Here is a 22149-nt window from a genome sequence, read left to right on the forward strand (position 1 = left end):
AGTAATTTTGACTGGTTTGCTCTGTTTGTTGAAGATGAAGAAGTTCTATCCTGACCGAGAGATATGGTTGGGGCCGAAGGATCCCAACCCATGTTAAGGTCGTTGCATTTCGGCCCTTTTAATTCCCAATCCTCTTCCGGCTCGACAGTCAGGATTCTGTTCGGTGTTGTTGATCCCACGGGTCGATTTCGATGTAGCTTTCCCTTCCAACTGCTATTGGATCAGAAGGTGCAATGCGTGATTTCCTATCGAATCGTCCCTAAATTTTGTTCAAACCTCGCGATTCTCGGACTAAAACCCTTGTTTTATGAAGCCACATAATCTACTATCTCATTTTATTATTCTTAAATGTAAATTAATTTATGAAGTCGCATCATCCGTCCAATTATGTTATTGTTAAATGAAAAGTAAATAATATATGTAATTAAGTTGAATTTATTATATGAGCAATAATACATCTAATATATCAATAGTTTTTATTTAAAATAAAATTACTGAAGAAAAAATAATATATCTAGTCAAGTTGCTTACTGTTTTAAAGGTAAGATAAATCTAAGAAAAAATGTAGAGCATAATTAATTTTATTGTGTGATGAAATTACAGAATAAAAATGGGTATGTAAAGATGTATCCCCAACTTTTTTCTTTATTTTCTACGGTAAATAGTATAAAATAAATCTAAAAGATTTTATACATCTTCAAAACATTTAAATGCTTTAAAGGTTTAAAAAATAATTATAAGAATAATAAAATGTTTTGTGATAGGATCCTTTTTCACTGCGGAATGTAGGTACCTATGGCAACGAAAGTTTGGTCACTATTGTGTTTTGGACTCTTTGCAACGAGTTTTGTGGTCTCTCCAATGGGTTTTAGTAATTGGGTATGCTATTGTTGTTGCATTTTTTAAAAAGAAAAGAAAACCATATTTCCAGAAAACCGCTACGAAGATTGAAAAAGTGTTCATCTAGTTTCTCCGTTCTCGTAATACACCATCTTAAATTCCATGCATGAATGATCTCATGTGTAATTTTATCGAGATAAATGAAAAAAATATTATTTTAAAAATAGGGATAAATGAAGAAAATATTATTTTAAAAATGATATTATTATAATTTAAAATTTTTTAAAATAGAATTATATATACTTGCATGAACAGTTTCTAAATAGGTACCGTATGTATGTGACTGATTTTCTCCCAATCGGACTCAGAAAGGAGAAGATTAGGACACAAGAAATGTCATTTTCAGATAATAAATCCCCGTAAGACTTTATGCAGATGGGTAGATGGAAAGATATGGATATGTGAAATTGAAAAATATTGTGAATTTCACGTATAAATATATTTTAAGTTGAAAAATATTGCAGATTCTACGTGTAAGAAAGTTTTTAGTTGAGATGAACTTAGTAATTTGAGAGTTGAGTGTTTGAATGTTAAACTCAACTTAAAATTAGATTAAATTCAATTAAACTTAACTGATTTTAGAAACCAAATGCAGCCTAACAGTCCAATAATAGTACCAACCTCTGAATTCGAGCAGGCCGGCCAAAGAAGCGAGTTGACCATTCGGTTCATGGTTTTTATAGTCGAAATACTCTTTCAAATTATTGTCACTCTGTCTCTGCTTATAATTAAAACTTACGGCATCAGAGTGAAGAAGAAGATCGCAATGGCAAAAGAGTAAAAAGATACTTGTCTACCCCAGTATTCTGTTTGACAAAAGGTGCGGAAAAAGCACTCAAAAAAAGAGTGCATTTTCTTTTCCTTGACTCCTCGTGATAACGATCGAACAAGACCATGAAAAATCAAAAGATGAGACTTTTCAAGCTTCATTGCTGCGAAGTTGTCATGGAAAATGTGCATATGTACGTAGGTGGTTATAAATAAGACCTCAACTGCCTGATACTCTACAAACAATCACCATGGGAGCATCGACCTTTGAGAAAGTATGCACCCTAGTCTCCTTTGTCTTGTTTGTTCAGTTGGTTTCGTCAACAAATGCTGCTTTTGCTTCTGCTTCTACTGAAGAAGCTGCTGCACTTCTAAAGTGGAAAAACAGTCTTCAAAATGACACCCACAATAACCTAACCACTTGGACTTCCATTCCCAATAGTCCACCCAATTCTTCTACCAATCCAAACCACAGTGCGAGCCCATGCACTTGGGTTGGTATTGCTTGCAACTCTGTTGGAAGTGTCATCAGAATAAACCTCACCAATTCTGGTTTGCAAGGTACGCTTCATGGGTTTTCTTTTTCTTCTTTGCCAAATGTTGCATATGTTGATCTCAGTATGAATAATCTCCTTGGCACGATTCCATCTCAAATTAGCTCCCTGTCCAAGCTCATTTATCTTGATTTGTCCATCAATCAGTTGTCAGGAAAAATCCCACCAGAAATTGGCCTCCTAACCAATCTACAAGTCCTTCACCTTTCTGAAAATCAGTTAAATGGCTCAATTCCCAGGGAAATAGGTCGCCTAGAGTCTCTAGCTGAGCTCCATCTTGGCGCAAACAGTTTAGACGGTTTCATTCCTAATTCTTTAAGTAACTTGAGCAACCTTGCTTCCATGCGTCTCTATGAAAATGAACTTTCCGGTTTCATTCCTCAAGAAATTGGAAATCTCTCTAATCTGGTTGAACTATTCGTTGATACAAACCACCTGAGGGGTCCAATTCCTTCAACTCTTGGAAACTTGAAAAAGCTAACCTACTTGTATATGTACAACAATTCCTTTTCTGGTCCTATCCCTTCAGAAGTTGGAGATTTAGAGTCCCTTGAGGTACTTGGCCTTTCTGGAAACCATCTTCACGGTTCAATTCCGGCATCATTAGGTGATCTGGGCAATCTTTCCCTTCTTCATCTCTACAGTAATAACCTTTCTGGCACCATTCCTAAAGAGATGGGAAATTTGAAGAATATCAATGATATGCAATTGAGCGAAAACCAACTCCATGGTTCTATTCCAACTTCATTTGCTAATTTGAGCAAATTGGAAATTTTATTTCTTCGTGACAACCAACTTTCTGGTCAAATTCCTAAAGGATTTGGAGATACCATGAGCTTACGTAATTTGCAGCTGGACACAAACCAATTTACTGGTTCTTTGCCCGAAAACATTTGTCGTGGTGGATCACTTCAAAACATTAGTGCAAGCAAGAACTATTTCACTGGCCGAGTCCCCAATAGCTTGAAAAATTGCACTAGCTTAATCAGAGTACGTTTGGAAAAAACCAACTCGTTGGAGATATATCCGACGATTTTGGTGTCTATCCAAACTTGGATTTCATAGATCTAAGCTACAATAGATTTTCTGGCAGAATCTCAAGTAATTGGGGACAATGTCAACAATTACAAGCCCTACGAATCAGTGGAAACAACATTAGTAATACTTTACCACCGGCGATTGGAAATGCGACACAGCTACATGAACTTGATCTTTCTTTGAATCATTTAGTTGGGGTGATTCCAAAAGAGCTTGGAAGGTTGAGTTCTCTAGAGAAATTGATGTTGAATGGGAATCAACTCTTTGGTACCATACCTTCAGAATTTGGATCATTGACTCGTCTTGAATATATTGACATGTCCGCTAACAAGCTGAGCAAGTCAATTCCAAATAATTATGGGAACTTCTTGAACTTGCACTACTTCAATTTAAGCCACAACAATTTTAGCGGGGCGCTTCCAATCCAACTTTTGAGCTTAGTTCAGATCTCCACATTAGATTTGAGTTTCAACTCTCTAGATGGAGAGATACCATCAGAAATTAGCAAAATGCAAAGCTTGGTGACTTTGAATCTCTCCCACAATGATCTTTCTGGTTTCATTCCAACCGCCTTCGAAAATATGCATGGCTTGTTACAAGTTGACATATCTCACAATGAGTTGCAGGGTCCCATTCCTGATTGCAAAGCGTTCCAAATTGCTCCTATAGAAGCATTGCAAGGGAACAAGGAGTTGTGCGGTAACATTACAGGATTGCAACCTTGCAATACTTCCATGATACACAAACATAGCTCCAAGAAAAACCAAAAACTCATTTTTTTGGTCACTTTCCCTATTCTTGGAGCACTTTTGGTTCTCCTTGTTTGCTTTCGAATTTTTTTCATTGTGCGAAGAAGAAACAAAGGTCCACAATCAGAAGAGGTCAACATGCATAAAGGACTTGTTTCAGTATCAACTTTCGATGGAGGAGCAATGTACCAAGATATCATAAAAGCAACCAACGATTTTGATGGGATATATTGCATTGGGAAGGGAGGATATGGAAGCGTCTATAAAGTAAAGTTGCCTTCTGGTGAGATCGTAGCTGTGAAAAAACTCCACACACCAAGGGATAGTGAGAACGGATTCCAAAAGGAGTTCTTGAATGAGATAAGAGCATTAACAGAAATACGACATCGAAATATCATTAAACTTCATGGTTTCTGTTCAAGTGCACGATATTCTTTTTTGGTTTATCAATACCTCGAAAGAGGTAGCTTGGCTGCAATCTTGGAGAAGGAAGATTCTGCCAAAGTACTGGACTGGAGCAAGAGATTAATCATTATTAAAGGAGTGGCTTATGCTTTGTCTTACTTGCACCATGATTGCTCACCACCAATTATTCATCGAGACATCTCGAGTGGCAACATTTTGTTGGATTCTCAATATGAAGCTCGTGTTTCGGACTTTGGCTCTGCTAAACTTTTGAAGCTAGACTCATCTAATTGGACTTCCCCTGCTGGCACATACGGATATGTAGCACCGGGTAATGTTATATTGTTGTTATCTTAAATTAAGATTATTAGAGAATAAGCAACCACCTGTGCTGATTTTTTTTCTTATATTTTCATGGCAGAGCTTGCTTATACAATGAAGGCAACAGAGAAATGTGATGTATATAGCTTCGGGGTGTTGGCATTAGAAGTCATACAGGGAAAGCATCCAGGTGATTTCATATCCGTACTACAATCTCCTTCAGATAAAGAAAACATACAGCTGATGGATGTGTTGGACCAGCGCCTTCCATCTCCAACACTTCAGGTGGAGGATGAACTAATTGTAGTTGTAAAGCTTGCAACCAACTGCTTAAATGTCCGTCCTCAATCTAGGCCAACCATGCATATGATTTCTAAAGTCTTATCAGCCCATACAGGGCATGCATTTCTAGGGCGGCCATCTATATAGGCAGTAACACAAGGAAAGTCATGGGTCGGAAGCATTTCGAGTATCGAGACTAATAAGGCTAAAATTGTGTTGATCTAGGATAATTAATGACTATGTTTTCTTTCTTTTCATCCTAAATATCTATCTGTAATATCATGATATGTGTCTTTGAAGTAAGGTTTCTAAACCCATTAAGGTTCCTCAATATGATCTGAATTAAAGAAACTTAGATATATGATATTTGTTATAAAGGGGTTTGGAGTTGCTATCACAAAAGGCTCCACATGATAAGATTTCTAATATATTTGTCTAATGTTCGCATTAAGCTTATTTATGTATATATATAAATTAGCAGTCATGCCATAAGACTTGCAGTCCCAAAGCCAGGAGATTTGATCAAATAAGCTTCTCAAAATCACAAAGAAATATAGCAATAAGAAATCCAGGCATGAGACCTAATTAGACAGCTGACCATTCCTCCGATCATATGAAATATCATACATCATAAATTACTAAATTTAGGTCAACAACAAGACAACAGAACAACATAGACACATCCTCGTGACGAGCCGGTACAAGCAAAACTTGATTTTTACACTTTTTAGACTCGTGGAGATTCCACACAAAGCCTACATTCTGGAGATCAGCAAAAAACAAAGGAAGGATAAGTAATATACTAGTGCCCTAGATAGATAAGAGAAGTCATTGTTATTTGAAATCTTGGTATTCATTAGAGAATGACAATAATCTTACCAAAGGCTAATACACATCACTTCTTCAAGAGTTTCCGTGAGAAAATCCTCTTGCAATATGGGCTGGTACTTAAAATTTTGTGAGCCTCCACTTCTTCGACCAGTGAAGCATGAAGAGGGCCCTTGAGTGAACCAAATTAAAGCGTATGAGGGAGGGAGGGAGAGAGAGAATTCCCCAGCACTAAAAAATCAATAATATGATGGATGTATAAAAGCAATTTTGAGTGGGAATCCTATTTCTCTTACCTTGGTAACTGATAAAGCACATTGAATGACATAGTTGGCAAAGCGGTCCTGCAATAACTGGTCAAAGTGAGACTCTGAGAGCAGCTCACGGATGATTCTTGGCCTATGTTCTTCAAAATGCGCAAGGCATTTTTCAACCACATGGCTACTGAACTTCTGCTTGGAGAGCTGTACGAAGTTCCCTTTGAACTGAGAAAACAATTTGGCACTTGGAGATGGGATCTTTAGCTCTATAATATACTGAACAACATAATTTCTGCATCTCGGAAAGAACAAATAATTTAGCCTTATTAGTTGAGAGAGAGAGAGAGAGAGAGAGAGGCTAAAGATAACAACAGGTAAACTGGAAAGGTAGAGAAAACAGATAGACAGCCAAAGCATATTACAAGTGTAAGGTTCTTATCAAAAGGATCTTGTGATACGAGCAAGGGCAGAATGAGCTAGTATCTAGTTCATAAAATACTTTTTAGAAAAGGGTGTTTTCAGCAATATAATTGTGATATCTCAACTAAATGTAGCCTCAAGTAAACCAACCCAGTTGCGCATACTCTTACCAAATGTCACATACCTTATGACGATGCTCAAGAGAAAATGTGGAAAGATAAGATCCCATAATATTGGGTGCAAAAGGAGAAGAACAAAGGGCAATAGAGAGCATGAATAGAGAGCATGAGCAACAAAAGGTTCGTGTTCCAAAAATATAACATTAGAACTTAATGCTCATATCCTAAAAGCTTACAAAAAAGGAACCCAGTTAGTTGGCATTATGGTTTAATTGAATTGAATAGTAGTAGATAAAAAATATGCAAATAATATGTATTTAGCTTGAATATAGTAAGAAGAATGCTATGCGATATATCATTTTTGCTCGAGTGTTGAATACATCTCCATATTAGCATACGGAGACACCATTTCAAGCTCCAAGGGTGTAGCACATAGGTCATAGTTTAGCCATTTCAGGGATATGCACCCTGTCAGTGCAGCACCCAACTTACGTAGCATTGAAGGATCATATGCTGATCAAACGTTCTGTGATTGTGAACAGGTATTAGAAATTTTAAATCATGTCACATCGGTGAAACGCTCCATCAATATGGTCTATAATGCAATAATTTTGTCACCTAATTTTTACAAGAGAAACATGTGAACAGCTCCATAATTACAGATCCAAGTTTAGACTTGCATCTCAAGGTGGAATGAAGAAAATTTTGGTGAGAAAATTTTTTTAATTCATCAAAACTGGCAATAAGAATCCACATGACAAATTTGTTTGTATGGATAATCATGTCAAGCTGCGGTTTACGGTCGGCAAACAAAGGAAAAAAAAAATTGATATGCTTCTGAATGTTTCCAAAGGATTACCCGTAGGGGTCTTGAGCAAGGAGAATCCCATTTCTAGAAACTTCACCAACCAACTTATCTCGATGTTCTGCAACTGAACGTGCAATGCAGCGTTGCAATACACAACATCCATGCCTATGAGTTGCCATGTCTACACAAAACTTCGTAGCAGCAACAAAGATAAACTGCAAAGGAAACAAGAACATGACAAGTTTACAATCTATTTTGAGAAACAAAACTGGCAGTCGGATATCAAAAATCACTTACCAAGATCTTAGGACAGCATATAATCTAACTAGGTAAATTTCTTTAATGATCATGAAATAGTATAGAACCACATTATAAGTTGAACTCCATTGTTCAAGTCATCATTTCTAGAGGAGGAATCGCAACAGAGGGAAAAGTGATTAAGATGAATCATGCCATGTTCTTTGTTGTGATAATTATCCTTTTCTACTTGTCAATTGTAGCTGCACTAAAGGGGAAACCAAACAGGCCCTCCTTTCCGTATAGATCTCCCATTGAAGGTGCAAAGCTTAAGAATTTAAGAACATGCATATGATAATATGTTGCCTGCATGAAACAGATCAGGGATAGGGATAATATATCATGTATGAGTTGATTACATAAGTAATTTCACCCCTTATAATGCCACCCTTTTTTATGATTTCAATAAAAACTAGAGTCTCAAAGACCTTGAAATTTTGATAATTTGCTTAACTTTCTTGTTCTTGAAGAAGTATCACCTTAGCCCCTACTATTGACACTCCTGTAGTAGACCAAGTATATAACAGCGCTTACTGGCATCTCTTCCCCTCCCAACCCGCCCACCCCAGCACAGAAAAAAAAAAAAAAAAAAAAAAAATTACAAGAAGAGAAGGATGGACATTATTATTACTAAAGCCTTCCAATTCATCATGTTATCAATGCAACAAAATCTGATTTCTTTAGTAAATCAAAACACTGAATTGGCATGCCCACTACACCCAAGAGCATCATCCCTAAGAGTCTGAGAGCACAAACTAAATACTTTTGTAAACCACTAACTGAAAACGATTTAGTAGGACTCGAAGGTGAAATTCTAATCTTCCATGAAAGAATAAAAAGAAAACGTTACGGAGTATGTGGCCTTCCTCTTATATGCACAACGTAGCATATATCAGAATGGTGAGGAAGGACACATGTAGCTTGAGCCAAGAAACGGGTATAAAGTTCTGTAGAGTTGAGTTGGCATCATTCCATTGAAATCCACAAGATTAAAAGAAGAAGAGAAAAGAAAAAGATTATATATCAGAACATGTCATTTTTAAGACTACGTTGCACGAAACTGCAGTCTACAGGAGAACGACCGATATGAAGTGCTATTGATTTAAAAAAAGAAAACAATTTTTCAGGACAGTTAGATTTGTACATAGCAATAAAAAAAATCTCATGAAGAACATCGAAGGTATAACACGAATCAAAAGAGCGTTAGGGAAAACATACATTCAATCTAAAGAGCCAAATCCCGACAGTCAAAATTAAAAGAAAAGTGACAAAAAAATCTATACCTTATTATCATCATTGCTAAAGCATTGCAAGCAACGTTGTATCACATGGTTGCCATTCGGATCCTTAACAAGAGTAAGAAAACCTGGTTCAAGTGCAGAGTTAACCAGCGAAATCTGCTTCTTAGCTCCGACCGTCTCTATCAACTTCTGTACCACACGTGTGCTGATACCACAGTACCAATTTCATTAAAAAACAACAGAAATTGTATAGAAAAATCGAAATTATACTGGGAAAACAGCAATAATAAATCATCGATGAAGTATTTACCCATGTGGATCTAGAGATATTCTGATGAGTTGTCCTGGTTGGTTGGTCACCATGAGCACGGTCTGCATTCTCTGTTCTTCGTTGCACACGTCCAGCAACTTCTGTACAAGATAATTCCCAAATGGGTCCGTAGTAAGCTCAACAAGGTGACCGATGATTTCCTTAAATATGATTTGCACGTCTTGACACGTTCCCTTATCAAACAGCCTTTGTAAGAAGCGACAACCATGTTGATCCTTTGCTAAGAAATATATATAACCCTGGATCTCAGCCAAAGAACTAAAGGGTCGTTGCAAGAATAATGGACAATCACTACTAGGACGCGGAGCATTTTCACAAATTTTCCCAAAATTATAGTAACTACCCCATTCAGAGTTTTTCCCTCGTTGGTTTGTTCCTGCCATCTCGTTGTAGCAATTATTCTCAAGACTCCTTGAAGCGTTGGGTTTACTGTTGATGGCATAATTCATACTGTTCCCTTTTATGATGAAACCATCCTCACAAGTAAAAGCATCGACGTCCCTTGCACCTCTCAGAGATATAGATTGAGGAACCACGTTATTTGGGATTGCTCGAGTCCTTTCATTGATCATGGGACGACTGCTTAAGGAATCATCCACATTCAAAGCCAGCTTGGGGTGGTGTATCGACCGAGGGGAACTCAGTGGTTCCATAAAACCCCCACTCCATTAGAATCCGTCTCACACCATGGAGTGCTAATAGAAGCATCATTAAGGTAAGGCCAAACTGTAGTTGGGTTCTGTCTTTGAACGCCTTCATAGTAACAGCCACTTCCAGTTCCACGTTCATTTCTTTTCTCCGGTAAAAAATTCATATGGTTTGTGTTAGAATTGGGGCCAGAACACAAAGCATTAAACGGATGATGAGCGAGATAAGACCCGATTGAATCACTCTCTCTATATCCACCCCGCAAACCAAGCAAATTCAACCTCCTATTATCGTTAAAACTCGCCGGAACTCCAAGACGAGAGGATTGAAAACCCTCCAAATCAAAAGCAACATTGCTAAAACCTTCACCATATTTTTCCGCATTCCATGGGATAGTTGCACCTAAATAAGGATGATCAAACCCAAACCCATCGGAATCCACCTCAAATCCCCTCATATTAGTACCATCCCTCTGTTCATCACTGATATGCATTCTCTGAAAAGTCTCAGACAACCCCATGTCATTCCCCGGCTTCCCATTAATGCTCGAGTAACGGGTACTGGATGTTTGATGCTTAGCCTCCTCAAATGAAATAGGATATGGCGAACCGTCTTCAGAGGAGCAAAACCCATTAGAGAAAGAACTCGAAGAAGACGACCCTGACCGCAGAGAAACTCTGCTAATAGGTGAACCATTCCCAAGCTGATGAAGGTGGTGACGATTATAATGATTAAGGTACCGAGCATTTGGATTGGGGATCTCACTCATCAACATTTCGAGCTCTCCATTCCTCTTCATGTTCTCCGTGACGTTCTTATCTTTCTCGGCCATTGTTTTGGACGTACTAATAAAGGACGGACGAACAAAAGAAACGAGGAAAGTTTATGTAAATCCCAGGAAATAAAGAGAACCAAAGGACTCAAAATCCCAAAAGCCGCATCAGGGACGGGTTCGTGAGAGACGCTAGAAGTTGATCCTATAAAAGGCAGTAAATTGCAATCGACTGCGAATGCGACGACTCGTTCGCGATATGATCGTTTTATTTATTTGAATCTCACATTCGATTCGATTCGGTACTGTGAAGGAATGAGACACGGAGGGGTTTTTGATTTTCTGTTTCTGATAGTTTGTTTGGGTGCGGAGTGTACGGTTCTGTCACTCTTAACGCTCACGCCATTAAAATGAACACTGAAGTGTGGAGAGGGCGTCGCACTCACTACAATGAAAAAGCAGAGAGGGAGAGTCAGACTCGGTAAATTTCTATTTTTTTTTTAATTAGTTTATTATATTTAAGCTTCATTTTGATTGGTTGGTTCTGTTATATGATTATCTTTCAGATCCTCGTAACTTCCATGGCTTTACTTCAGGGATTCTCAAATCTTCATATATATATATATATATATATATATATATATATATATAAATATATTTTCATATTTTAAATATTCTGTTACAAATCAAATAACTAAAAAATATATATATATATATTATTCCATTTACTAATTGGAGGATAATTCAATACTAATCTTAATTCAGATTTCGTTATATATTTTCTTGCTAATAATCTCTATTAATATTTAAATATTCGTTTTGTTGAGGATTAACTTAGTGGTCATGATAACTACGGCCTTAAACACAATCTAATTAGTTATCTCATGATAACACTTCAAACAAATTAAATAGTTGGCACACACATTCAAATTGAGACTTCAAACATATTCACAAACAATTTTCTGATTTTGTTTAGCACATAATTTCGCTACCAAGGGATTTGCTAAACAATGTGTAAATCATTTCATGAATTAGGACAAGATCCAGAGGATTAATGCCACGTGTCTCATGACCGGAGATATAAAACACACGACAGAAATCCAATGGGTCCAGCCAAGCCGAGTTTCATCAACCATGGGTTTAAAAAAAAATCAGTCATATTTTAACACAATTCTAAATAATAAACGAGTTTACTTCTTGATAGTGGTTTAGCAATAATAGGGGCTTTCGTAGGATAATGGGAATACCCAATTTTGGGTCCAAAAAGCATACTCTATTGGTTTTTAATGTATCCATTTGGGAGAGGAGATACTAAATGCTAATACCAAATGCTGATATTAAAGAAAAAAGAAAACCTGTTCTCTCGCTCTGCCACCTCAAAAGGGTTTTTGTCATTATCATTAATTTCTTTTTCTTTCTTTTTTTCCTGTTATGTTTTTGATTGGGATAAATAGAGAGTACAACTCACCACACTCTCCCACTCCCAGCCGACGGCTTCGACAGTTTCAACAGCTCGGCCTTTATGAGCGCACCTACTACAAGCGCCAGTCCGACACCTGTACTTTCACCGTTGCGCAATGACCCAAGGTTTTCTCCTTCTCCCCCTGCAAATGCTGCACAAATCTCTCTCTCTCTCCCCCCCCTTTCTCTGGGAAACAAACTGGACTGGGTGTACGGACCAAAACGCAAAGTTTAAACAAACGAGGAATAAAATAAAATAAATAATCCCGGAGAGCCGGCGTTCAAGCATCACATTCAAAGAAAAAGAACATATAAATAACTGAAATTTTTAACCCGGTAACAAACAGCCCAAGCACTTTCACTTAAGACAATAAGCAAAACGCACGAGAGATTATGAACATACAAACCCCCAATTAATTAGAGTACATAGTCCATAGTTCTGGTCGACTTGCTAAAAAAACCTATGACAACTCCCGAGACCCCAGAATGAAATGTCAAATAATATATAATAACACATCCCCCACTAGGACTAGGACAAAACCAAACACCCAAGTAATAAAACAAGCAATGTTAGACCTAACAAGTTAAACCAACGCAATGCTGCTCTCGCCACCTGGGGGCTTGCGTACACCACCTAGATAGTCTCTAGATTCTACCTTCCCGTCAGCAAAGATGTCGTTCCCACTTATCTCTCGCAATTTTGCTGTACTCAGTGGTTTCTCGGCGGATGATGGAGGTACATCGCCTTTGAATATGTCATTTCCCGAAAGCTCAGCAAATTTCTGGTTATATATTTTCTTGGCTGTCTTGACCAGAGGCTCCTCATTGGACATAATAGTGCTCTGACCTCCAGGAGGCTATGATTAAACCCGAATTAGGAACAGTTAGATACTTGGATTATGTAGACAATAAAGAACAGAACAAAAGACAAGCATACACAAAGAGCCTCAGCTTGAGGGTGAGAAAGAACGAGGGAAAAGAAAATTGTATATGGCAAGCTTCCTGTGTGATGTCCAATATCTATTTGGGCAACGCATATATTACAAAGTTATGATCCTATGAACTCATGATATGCTGTCTTAACCATCAGAAAAATACCACACTACCACAGACAATTTTGAAAAACCTATTTATTAACTTCCTAATGCATCAAACTTAACACCTGCTAAACTGCCAACTCCAGAGAAAAGGCTTTATTTAAAACTTATTCCAATCTTAATTGTTTCTATAAGCCAATATATGTGTATATCCATGAAATATACCTACATATTAGGAAATATACATACATGCGCACGCACACAAAGAGTAAGAGAGAGAGATCAGAAAACTTGTGCATCCAACAAATTTCACTCACATTAGAAACTTTGACCGATGTGCTGACATTATGAGAAGCAGGTTCCCCTATTTCTATGCTTCCTTTCAAGTCCAATATGCGAGCAGTTACTGGTCGAGGTAAAATTTCAGGAGGGGGTGCAAAGATGTCATGTCCAGAAAGCTCCTTGCACTTCGCATCAGAAAGCTGCTTCTTCAACTTTGCGTCCTCACTATCTAGGGTCCCACTCAGCTCGCGCTGCTTTGCAACCTCAGGCAAAGTTGTAGGCTTTTTTGGAGAAACACTCTCTTCATCACCAAATGAGATATGGCTAATTCCCGCGACCGCTTGCTGGCAAGTCCAACCAATAGTTAATATGGATACAGAGATCCTTATTTCCACAGATTTTTTCAAAAAGAAATTAAACTATACCTGGTACATGCGTATTCCTGTTCTGTTAGTTGGAGTAGGGTTGGCGCTCTCAGATTCTTCCTTATCCTTTTCTCCAATAAATATGCCACTACCGGTCATCTCCTTCATTTTATACCCTGAACAAGGCTTCCTGAAAATTGCAAGGTAAACTGTTTCAGAAAACCTTGGATAAATAGCGTAGACACCAAGAAGGTGCAGAATGATCATATTGGAAACTAGAGGTTTCCTTTTAGTGCATCATTTGATAGAAGACTTCATTACAGATCATCTTCCATTTGCATCAAACGTTGCAGCATCAGTAAAAAAACATTGGTACAGCACAACACGGCATAAAGCAGTGGCAAAAACTGAACTGGCACCAAAAATATGTTACGAGTATTCTGCCTCATTCTTTTGACGTTCCTTAAAATCTTACTTCTCTTTTACAAACATTGCAGTAATACTATGTTTAAGATGATGGCTATTCACCAAAAAAACCTATTTTAAAGGGAATGATGCCATTTAATTTGGCTCATCAGCTGTTTCATTAGCATGTTTCCATGGCAAGAGATGATGACTACAGTTTATTCTGATGGCGCAAACACTATAAGATGCCTTCAAATGTTAATACTATTCAAATTAATGGAACATTAAAGCATGTCATAAAAGTCATTTGTGTTTTGACAATAGTATTGCCATAATTAAGCAAAATCGCATTGTAACGCCCCAATAGAAGGCCCAAACCACATGACCTATACTCTAAAAGGACTAGTCAATAATACAATTAGAGCTCCATTGAAACCTTATAAAGAGCAAGAATTTTTCCTTCCTAAGCAATGTGAGATCTCATACATCACCTACCCTTATCATTATCATATGGGGTATCACAATTTACCCCCCTTAAATTCCCGACGTCCTTGTCGGGCCTGTCCGTCGTAGGTGGCATGACTCAAGTCCCATATTTCTAGTTGAGATTGGCTCTAATACAATTTGTAATGGATGGCTCAAACCACATAGCCTATATTCCAAAAGGACTAGTCAATGATACAATTAGATCCTCATTGGAACCTTATAAAGAGCAAGAACATCTCATTCTCAAGCAATGTAGGATCCCACACACCACCTACCCTTATCTTTATCATATGGGGTATCACACGCATGGTAGGGAACAGTGGCATGTATCAAGTGCTAAAGTTGTACAGGGCAAGATGCATCAAAATTTCTCGCGACAAGTTTGATGCACCCCCCCCCCCCCTTCTTCCCCAAAGAAAATAAAAGGAAGAAAAAATCTTTGGACTATCACATGTTTTGTTTCTTTTTTTTTTTTTTTTGATAATCAACGACTACACATGTTTTGCAAAGCATTGAGAATTCATTTCTTTTTTCATATATAAGTAAAGCATTTAAAACTAAAAGATGCAGTACATGAATTAACTCATAAATCCAGATATGGACTTTGCTTGGTAACATATTATTTATATATATATATGTATATAACACATCATTTAGCCATGTATTAGGATTTTGACAAAGAATTTAAAATTGCCGCCTGTACAGAACCTAAGCATCCGTCTCAAACTAACAAGAATAAGCAGCAACACCGAAGATTAGACCAAGATCACTCTTGATGGGAACAAAATGCGACCCAATTAATAGATGGACTGTACAGAGTAATCGGGCCCAACCATATTTATGTAAGGAATTCAGAATAATGTGGTCACGATTAAGATGTAAATCCAACCTTAGATCCGAACATTTGGGGTCCGAAAGATTATGTGTTTTAACTCGATACATTTAGAAAAATGTTGGGATACTTCAGAGATTTGAAATCATACGCAGCAATCTTCGGAGAGAGAAAAAATGATTTGAATTAGTTCGTTCAAATTCACCCAGTGAATACGTAGATCAATCACAGATCATCGAATTGATCGGCCTCCACGAATTAACTGAAGCTACGAAAAGAAGAAAATGTTTGTCTAAGAAAACCAAAACAAAAGCACCTGTAGCGGAAAACACAGAGTCAACCGTGAGTAAAAAATCTGAAACTGAGAACTCTGTGTAAAAGAGATGGAGAAAGGCGCGCAAACATAGTGAAAACCGTAAAAAATGCCGACGAAAAGCAGAGCAGAAACTAAAATCTATACGTTTTTTTTTTTAATCTGCTCTCTTATAATTTCACTCCATTGTGGCCCAAAGAAATGTATTCCAAAAAAGGGGAAACGAAACCTGAACCTAAAGCAGAAATGCAAGCACGACTTGCAAATTAGGAGAAGAATAAACAGAAGCAGATCTCACCGTTTGTTTAAGCTCTCGACCTCCTCATCCGTCACCTGACCTCCAAACACCACCTTACTGATCCCATCCGAAGGCTAAGACCATTTTCCAAATAAACAAATAAACTCAGCTTCTAAAATCAGTAACATAAGATATTACATATAAAAAAAAAAAAAAAAAATCAGTAACATAAGATTCCCGGAGCAGGAGAAAAGAAAGGAAACATGAGAATCGTTACCTGGTGAGAGCGCACGGCGGAGCCAACAGCCGGTGAATCGGTGTGAGGGTTCTCGGACCAAGTGAGCAGATCTGCGGTGGATGTGTGTGGCTTCCTCACCGGAGTGCTCCTCTCCATTCTTAGCTTCTTATCCCCTTCGTTCTTCTGCTTTCACCAACAGCAACAACCACTTGCCCGAATTAGAAAGTAATGCAAACCGAACAGTCACGGAGAGAGAGAGAGAGAGAGAGAGTTGGAAATAGGAGGAGGGAAGGTGGGGGGATTTGTCTTTCACTCTTTCTCCTCGTCCCCAAGACCCTCTAAAAAAAGCACTGTGCGCTCTCTCGCTCTTAGTTCAGGCAGAGAGATGGGGTCGCTGTGAAATGACGAAGTACCCCCCGATCTGGAACTTTCTCTGCTTTATTTTCTTTTTTCTTTTTTTTTTTTCTCTCCTTTTGCTTTGCTTTTACACCCTCTTTGCTTGCTTGCTTCCGTTACTACAGTATCTTTTCTAATGTAGTGGATTAGAAGGCAGTTTTTTTAATTTATAGGACTATGAGTAGTACCTACTCTTTCTTCTTCTTCCCCATAAATTAAATAAAATTGCAAATAAAAAAAAAGGTGCGGAGGGGTAGTATGTTATAACCGTCGTTTCTCTCTTTGAATTTGAATTTCGAACCGCGTCTCTAATGTTTTGTAGCCAGCAGCATGTGCACCGAATGTGCCGCCACGTGCCGGTCCTTTAGAGAGGATCTACTGCCTATTTTCCTTATAACTATGATGTCCCCCATTCACATGAGAATAGTATTGAAATTCAAATTTTAGTTGAAGCGAAATGACGCTCAAGCCCTCGAGAAATAAAGAGGAAAGTCGTCCTCGTGTACGCCACTCATCTATGTTAATAAGATGTGATGATGGTTTATCTTCTTGTTCTGGTAAGAATAATGATGGAATCTTTTTTTTTTCATTTTTTAAAAAATAAAATAAAATTTGAATCTCAATTTATCCAACATGGAAGTGTCAAAAACCAAGTTGCATAATTGCGTTGCATCCCGTCGTGACTATTACACATTCCCTCTTATATTTTCAAGCTGAAAGTCCAACGAATTGCTGCTCTCTTTGCCACGGCTTCTGCATCAAAGCAAATCGTCTTCAGCGGCACAGCACGTGAGCTCTGAGAAGACATATGTTTTATTTGTTTTAAGAGATGAGATGAGGTGATATTAAAATTATAATTAAATAAAATATTATTATAATATAAATTTTAGTATTATTTTTATTTTAAAATTTAAAAAAAAAAATTAAATTGTTTATTTTATTTTATATAAAAATTTTAAAAAATTATAATAATTATATGAAATGAAATTAGTTAAATTGAAAAAAAAATTGTAAAAACAAACAATACTGACATATACTTAATTCGTGGGGCATGTCAACCAAACAAATAAAAATAAAAATAAAAATAAAAGCTTCACGTGTTGCTTATGGGTATCGATCATTCATTACATTCTGCTCCTTTTATGCTTTGTTCACGTTTTATTTACGCTTATGCTTCAACTCATCTTTCTCAGCTTCCAGAAATATTCTTGCCCGGAAAAAGTTGGACATACTACAAAATCAGCACATCACAAATTATATACCATGATGCATCTAATATGACAACTTCTCTATCAATTCTCAATCTTGTCTATTCATATTTTAATATAATATAATTGTTAACACTTAAAAACAGCACAACAAGTCATAAGGAGATAGAGTCATTTCCAATCCGCTATAACATTTCAGGCCTCGATCGGTGTAGTGTGGAGCTCTCGACGATCGTCCAGTGCGATGTTCGTGCATACATCTATGACAGTTAATAGTAAATAAATATAGAGAAAATAAATAGACAATGACATACAGATTTACGTAATTTGACGTAAAGTCTACGTCTACGGGAGTTTGGGAAGATGATGATTCACTATAATATGCTTATTTAAAATCTATCATGGTCTCTCTTCCCCATTGTTTAATGGAGATATCGTCGTTGAAATCCTAGCTGAGAGTTTGAAAAAACCCAAGACATTTCAATCGAAGAAGAAGAAATCCCCTGGGAAGTGGTCTGATCTCTTTGCTTTATCATCTGCTCCTGCTTACTTTACATCTCATCTTCTCTTATTTACGTCACATCCTCACTTTTCTTCTTGACACATTTTTCTTTTCTCAGCGTTTGTCCCTACCCTCTCTCTTATTCTTTCCTTCTTTTTTCTTCTAGTGGAAGCTTTTAGATGGGCTGAGCTTGGTTATGTAGGTTTGAGATATTTTATCCCCTCTAATTATGAAATTTTTTTAAGCCAAACTTGAATTTGAATAGTTATATATACATATTGTTAACGTCTTCTTTCACACATCTTTGAGCTGGATTCTAGCAACTTGGGTATTCGGACTTTCACTTTCACACTTAAACAAACACGAAAAGTGGGAGGGGCCTTGGTGGTGGCCATGGAGTCTCCAATTCCAAAGTCGGTATATTTTCTTAGTGGTTTGTGCATAAGTTTAGAAGGATCAAATAGAGTTCTTTGTACCTGAGGATCGAATATTAGGTTTCGAGTGAGAACAACACGTCTCTGACTTTGAGGAACTTATTCCTTTTCCATTGTTTGTTTATCAAAATCTTTTAATGTAGCGTGACTTCTGGAGTAGCGTCATTAATGCCGCGTGGAGTTCGGGTAGTAGTGTCATTAATGCGGTATGACATCCTGACTCACTTTATCCTGCTAGCATTCTCTGTTAAGCCTCTTCATGCCTATTGTCAGGAGATTGAGGATTCTCCATATTTCCTGTCTACCTGTCTATGCAAGTTCTAGAAGGCATGGTGTCATCAGGATGCTGTCAGGGTGACGAGTCTCATTTGCCCCTACCATCCGCTTTCTTTGGGCGAGGGTTACTTCGGAGTGGTGTCAGGGCGGTGAGTCTCATCTGTCCTTACCGTCCGCTTTCTTTCTACTTGTGGCCCCTTATGGGCTTACTTTAATAGACCGATAAGGGGAAAACCACCTTACAGTTAAACAAATACGAATAGTGGGGGCCTTGGTGGTGGTCGGGCAGTCTTCATTGCCAAAGTCAGTATATCTTCTTATTAGTTTGTATGTAAGCTTAGAGGGATTAGAAATAGCTCTTAGTACATAGGGATCAACTTTTACATTAGGTTTCAGGTGAGAACAGTTTGTCCTGACTTCGAGGAACTTATGTTTATATTTGTCATAATCCTTTAACACAGCGTGACTTATAGGTGGTGTCATTAATATAGCGTGGAGTCCGGATAATAGTGTCATTAATGCTGCGTGGCTTCCTGACTCACTTTACTCTGAGGGCTTTCGCTACGAAGCATTTCCATGCTTTCTGTCAAGAAATCGAGGATTCTCTATATTTATTTCCCACCTTATCGGTGCAAGTTCCAGTGGGCAGGGTGTCATCGGGATGTGTCAGGATGGTAAGTCTCATCTACTCTACCGTTCACTTTCTTTGTGCGAGGATTACTTCGGGAGTAGATTTTGATCGTGAGCTGAGTATTTTATAGAGACCCACTAACTTATTTGGAGGAGGGTTGTAGGTCTCGATTGGGCTTGACCGGGCTCTACGACTTACTTAAAAACCCTCTTACACATATCATACCACCTTTTGATGAATAATTAATTTATAGTAGTGAAGTAGTTAACAATTTTATTTTATTTATGATCTTAAATTTTAATTTGGATACTTGACTGAAAAATGAAAGGAGGAAAAAAATAATGCGAGGGTGAATGATTGCCATTTTGTTACACGCATAGTTTACGATTATATCTATCATTATCTTTTTATAGATCAATTGACTATAATTTTGACATTCACTTTTTTTAAAAGTAATAATAAGAGCATTAGTATTGGTCTATATATATGCATATGTAAAGTCATATTTGCATAATATGATCCTAAAATTTTCCACATTAGCTTATGTATATCAAAATATTTAACTACTTATGAACAGTACTTATCTAAATTTAAATAATTACTATTCACACTACAAATCATATTTTAATTATTATTTCTCTCTCCTCCCATTCTCTCTCTCACAATCATTTCCTTTTCTTCCTCCTTCAACAACACAACAAACTTTCACTTGTACATTTATTTTATTATTATAATATATTATATATATTTTTTATTATTACATTTGTATTATTAATGTCAAATGTATGTAGTGGATGCTAATTTCAAAATATATATAAAAAAATTGATTTTAGCAAAAAATTAATAATAATAATATTTTATTATTATTTTGTCTCAAATATGCATAAGCTAATATAAAAATTTTATTTGAATGTCAAAATAGATATACAAAAAAGGTGATTTTATATATACATGGATCAATACTAATGCTCTAACTTATCTCTTTTTCATCATCAGCATATTAAGGCCCCATATCCGGGGTCCAGATATATGGTGGGTTTTAAGTATATAATAAAAAAAAGGACCGACCTTTAAATGTAAAAAGTTACTGATACGTGACACTCTGTAATGAAACATAACTTGAAACATACCCAACGAGGTTGCCAGAAGCTGTGACGTCAGTCTTTACTAGGTTTATATGATTTCTATATGTCATCTTCCCAATTAAATAATGCGCGTTAGTGACTAGTGTTACTATAATTCTATGGCTACCATCATGATCATTAGCTGCTAAGTCACGTACACTGACAAGTATCACAGCTCTCTTTATTTATTTTACTTTTCGGATAAAGTGTTCTTATATTTTATAAAGAAAAATTATATTTAAAATTTTAACGTGTAAAAGTTATGCATATTTAAAAAAAAAAAAATTAAATTTATATAAAAAAATTATTTTTTAACAATAAACCGCTCTTTTAAAAAAGAATGTCCGATACTTGCACACCATATAATTATATCTAGCATTACTCGTTTACAATACGATCACTATCTTTTATTTCTCTATTTCTCCTTAATAAGTTTGAATCATACCAAATTAATAAATTAAAACCAAAGATTTTGCTCGGTAACATCTTATGCACAACAGGAGCCTAAGGTGTTGCTGACATGGTAAATAGTCGACGTGATATTACAATGATGTTAAGCGGGTGTTACACTTTATGTTATATTTGAAATCTAACAGATCACCTGATTCAACAAAGAACTTGTAATTCTTTTATATCCAATACTTGTTAAAAATAATTATTGCTAAACTACAAGCATGCATGTTAGATATTCTTACTATTGATGGTCCAAAGAATGATTAGGGTCCTTTTATAAATCTAGTTAAATAACTTTATATCATTCGGACATGTATATAATATGTAAATCCTAAAGCACTCGATATTATGATCACATGATTTTGCACATAGCAATTACTATTATATAGTACATATTTCCATTTTTAATATTTATCTTTTTGAATCATAAAAATTATCAAAATCAATAATAAATAATGTTAAATACAATTTTAGAGTGTACAATCTTTGCGTATTTCTTTTTTAAAAGAGTGTAATCTATTTAAAAAAAAATGATTTTTAAAAGAGAGTGCGTGAAATTTGTACAGCTTAAGACTGTACATATCATTTCTCACCAATAATTACAGAACATCTATATGATCTTGTGAGAACAATAAAATGTCAATCAAAGATGTAGAGCAATTTTCGATATTAAATAGTGGGGACCTCAACAAAACACTCTTATCCGAACTTAAAAGAACAAAAAAAA

General features: G+C 36.6%; 2 protein-coding genes and 1 pseudogene across 3 annotated transcripts; 1 reads left to right on the top strand and 2 right to left on the bottom strand.

The window, feature by feature from the left end:
- Window positions 1-1668: 1668 nt before the first annotated feature.
- Window positions 1669-5334, top strand: LOC121259746 (annotated as a pseudogene).
- A 235-nt stretch (window positions 5335-5569) lies between these two features.
- On the bottom strand, window positions 5570-11187 carry LOC121259748 (putative pumilio homolog 7, chloroplastic). Of its 2 annotated transcripts, XM_041161471.1 has the most exons (6): window positions 9301-11187; window positions 9033-9195; window positions 7504-7667; window positions 6142-6397; window positions 5897-6017; window positions 5570-5779 (listed from the first exon to the last, which is right to left on the bottom strand). In XM_041161471.1, exons 1-5 carry the CDS (start codon window positions 9972-9974, stop codon window positions 5913-5915), a joined length of 1362 nt encoding a protein of 453 aa, XP_041017405.1. In that variant the 5' UTR covers window positions 9975-11187; the 3' UTR covers window positions 5570-5779; window positions 5897-5912. The 2 variants fall into 2 exon arrangements, with proteins under 2 accessions (XP_041017405.1, XP_041017404.1); XM_041161470.1 differs by having other exon boundaries at window positions 5570-6017.
- Window positions 11188-12454: 1267 nt separating this feature from the next.
- Window positions 12455-16794, bottom strand: LOC121259749. Its single transcript, XM_041161472.1, has 5 exons — window positions 16438-16794; window positions 16221-16294; window positions 13947-14076; window positions 13557-13865; window positions 12455-13059 (listed from the first exon to the last, which is right to left on the bottom strand). Exons 1-5 carry the CDS (start codon window positions 16552-16554, stop codon window positions 12787-12789), a joined length of 903 nt encoding a protein of 300 aa, XP_041017406.1. The 5' UTR covers window positions 16555-16794; the 3' UTR covers window positions 12455-12786.
- Between the last annotated feature and the right edge of the window lie 5355 nt (window positions 16795-22149).

This window comes from Juglans microcarpa x Juglans regia, chromosome 4D (genome assembly GCF_004785595.1).
Source record: "Juglans microcarpa x Juglans regia isolate MS1-56 chromosome 4D, Jm3101_v1.0, whole genome shotgun sequence".
NCBI lineage: Eukaryota > Viridiplantae > Streptophyta > Magnoliopsida > Fagales > Juglandaceae > Juglans > Juglans microcarpa x Juglans regia.

Bases quoted from the DNA above. Each gene is read 5' to 3' on its own strand.
- LOC121259749 (XM_041161472.1), bottom strand. From the start codon at position 16,554: ATGGAGAGGAGCACTCCGGTGAGGAAGCCACACACATCCACCGCAGAT. The intron at 14,077-16,220 runs GTGAGATCTGCT...TGCAATTTTCAG, and splicing joins GTCGAGAGCTTAAACAAACG to GAAGCCTTGTTCAGGGTATA. The intron at 13,060-13,556 runs GTGAGTGAAATT...GTTTAATCATAG, and splicing joins CATCGGTCAAAGTTTCTAAT to CCTCCTGGAGGTCAGAGCAC.
- LOC121259748 (XM_041161471.1), bottom strand. From the start codon at position 9,974: ATGGAACCACTGAGTTCCCCTCGGTCGATACACCACCCCAAGCTGGCT. The intron at 6,398-7,503 runs GTAATCCTTTGG...TCCGAGATGCAG, and splicing joins CTTGCTCAAGACCCCTACGG to AAATTATGTTGTTCAGTATA. The intron at 6,018-6,141 runs GTAAGAGAAATA...GGTTCACTCAAG, and splicing joins GTGCTTTATCAGTTACCAAG to GGCCCTCTTCATGCTTCACT.